Genomic DNA, 1,037 nt, shown 5'->3' on the forward strand with positions numbered 1-1,037 from the left:
GTGGTGGCTGCCAGGAGTGTAAGAGTAGCAGAAAGGACTAGTTCTGTGCCTAGGTCAGCTGTAGTTCTTCAATGAGGACAAGACAAAGGAGATGCAGAAAAGGGGGATACTTGAAGCCAGACAGGAGTGGAATGCAGAACCTGGAGAAATTAATCCTGTGGGGCTGGAGTGCAAGTACTGCATTCAAGCATAGTCACCAGATAAATCTCGATTGAGTAGACATTTATTGGCTCTAGAGGGTTGGAGGTAAAAGAAAGATTTCAGGAATAGGTAGGGAAGGTACTGGCAAGACCAGTGAGCCCTCGGGACTTCCTGCAGGTTATGGATTCAGAGACTTTCTGCACAGCAGTGCTTACACTGTGGCTTTGGTGTTGCTTTTCTGCCTGCAGACTTCTCGGTTCAGACATCAGGCCATCATGCTGGCTGTCAGCAGCTCACTTTTTGGTTTCTTCGGTTTTGCCATCTACCCCATTGCCATGGAGCTGGCTGTGGAATGCTCCTACCCTGTGGGAGAGGGTACATCTACAGGCCTGATTTTTGTTGCAAGGTAAGCAGGCAGGTTAAATCCAATTGACAGCTGGGCTTGGATTCAAACACATATACACAGAGGTGTGTGGGTGCAAGTAGAAAAGAGCATAGCCATCAATGCTAGCCATGCTACTGAACTTCCCTCTAGTGTCTGTGCATGTGACCAGAGCAAGGGGTGAGCTGGCTGGCTAAGCCACAGAGCTGAAGAGCTAGTTTTTAAAGCAAGGGGGAGTATGTGGAATTTGTACAAGAAAAGCAAGAAAAAAGATGAAGGTCTCCCTTGGCTGGCATAAAGTGGGATTTAACCACGCCCAGTGTTACCTACCTTTGAAGCAGATGGGGTCTGTGTGCCTGAGAGGGGCACCCATTCCCATGGCAGTACAGGGACTTGTCAGGTCTCAGTGCTCTGCTGAGGAAGATGGGGCTCATCACTCACAGGGCTGCTGGTCACAACAGTGACAGTCCTTCCCATGATCAATGTACATGCCTAAGGCTGGCAGTGGACTGCA

The 1,037-nt window shown here is 49.4% G+C and overlaps 1 protein-coding gene across 1 annotated transcript in view; it reads left to right on the top strand.

Annotated features, from left to right (window-relative positions):
• Positions 1-1,037, top strand: part of SLC49A3 (solute carrier family 49 member 3) — a 9,923-nt gene that overhangs the window by 6,638 nt on the left and 2,248 nt on the right. Inside the window, exon 7 of the mRNA XM_029084172.1 lies at positions 390-547. Within this exon, the coding sequence (XP_028940005.1) occupies positions 390-547 (158 nt within the window). The remainder of the gene's footprint in view (positions 1-389; positions 548-1,037) is intronic.

Source organism: Antrostomus carolinensis, unplaced genomic scaffold, assembly GCF_000700745.2.
Source record: "Antrostomus carolinensis isolate BGI_N321 unplaced genomic scaffold, ASM70074v2 scaffold21883, whole genome shotgun sequence".
NCBI lineage: Eukaryota > Metazoa > Chordata > Aves > Caprimulgiformes > Caprimulgidae > Antrostomus > Antrostomus carolinensis.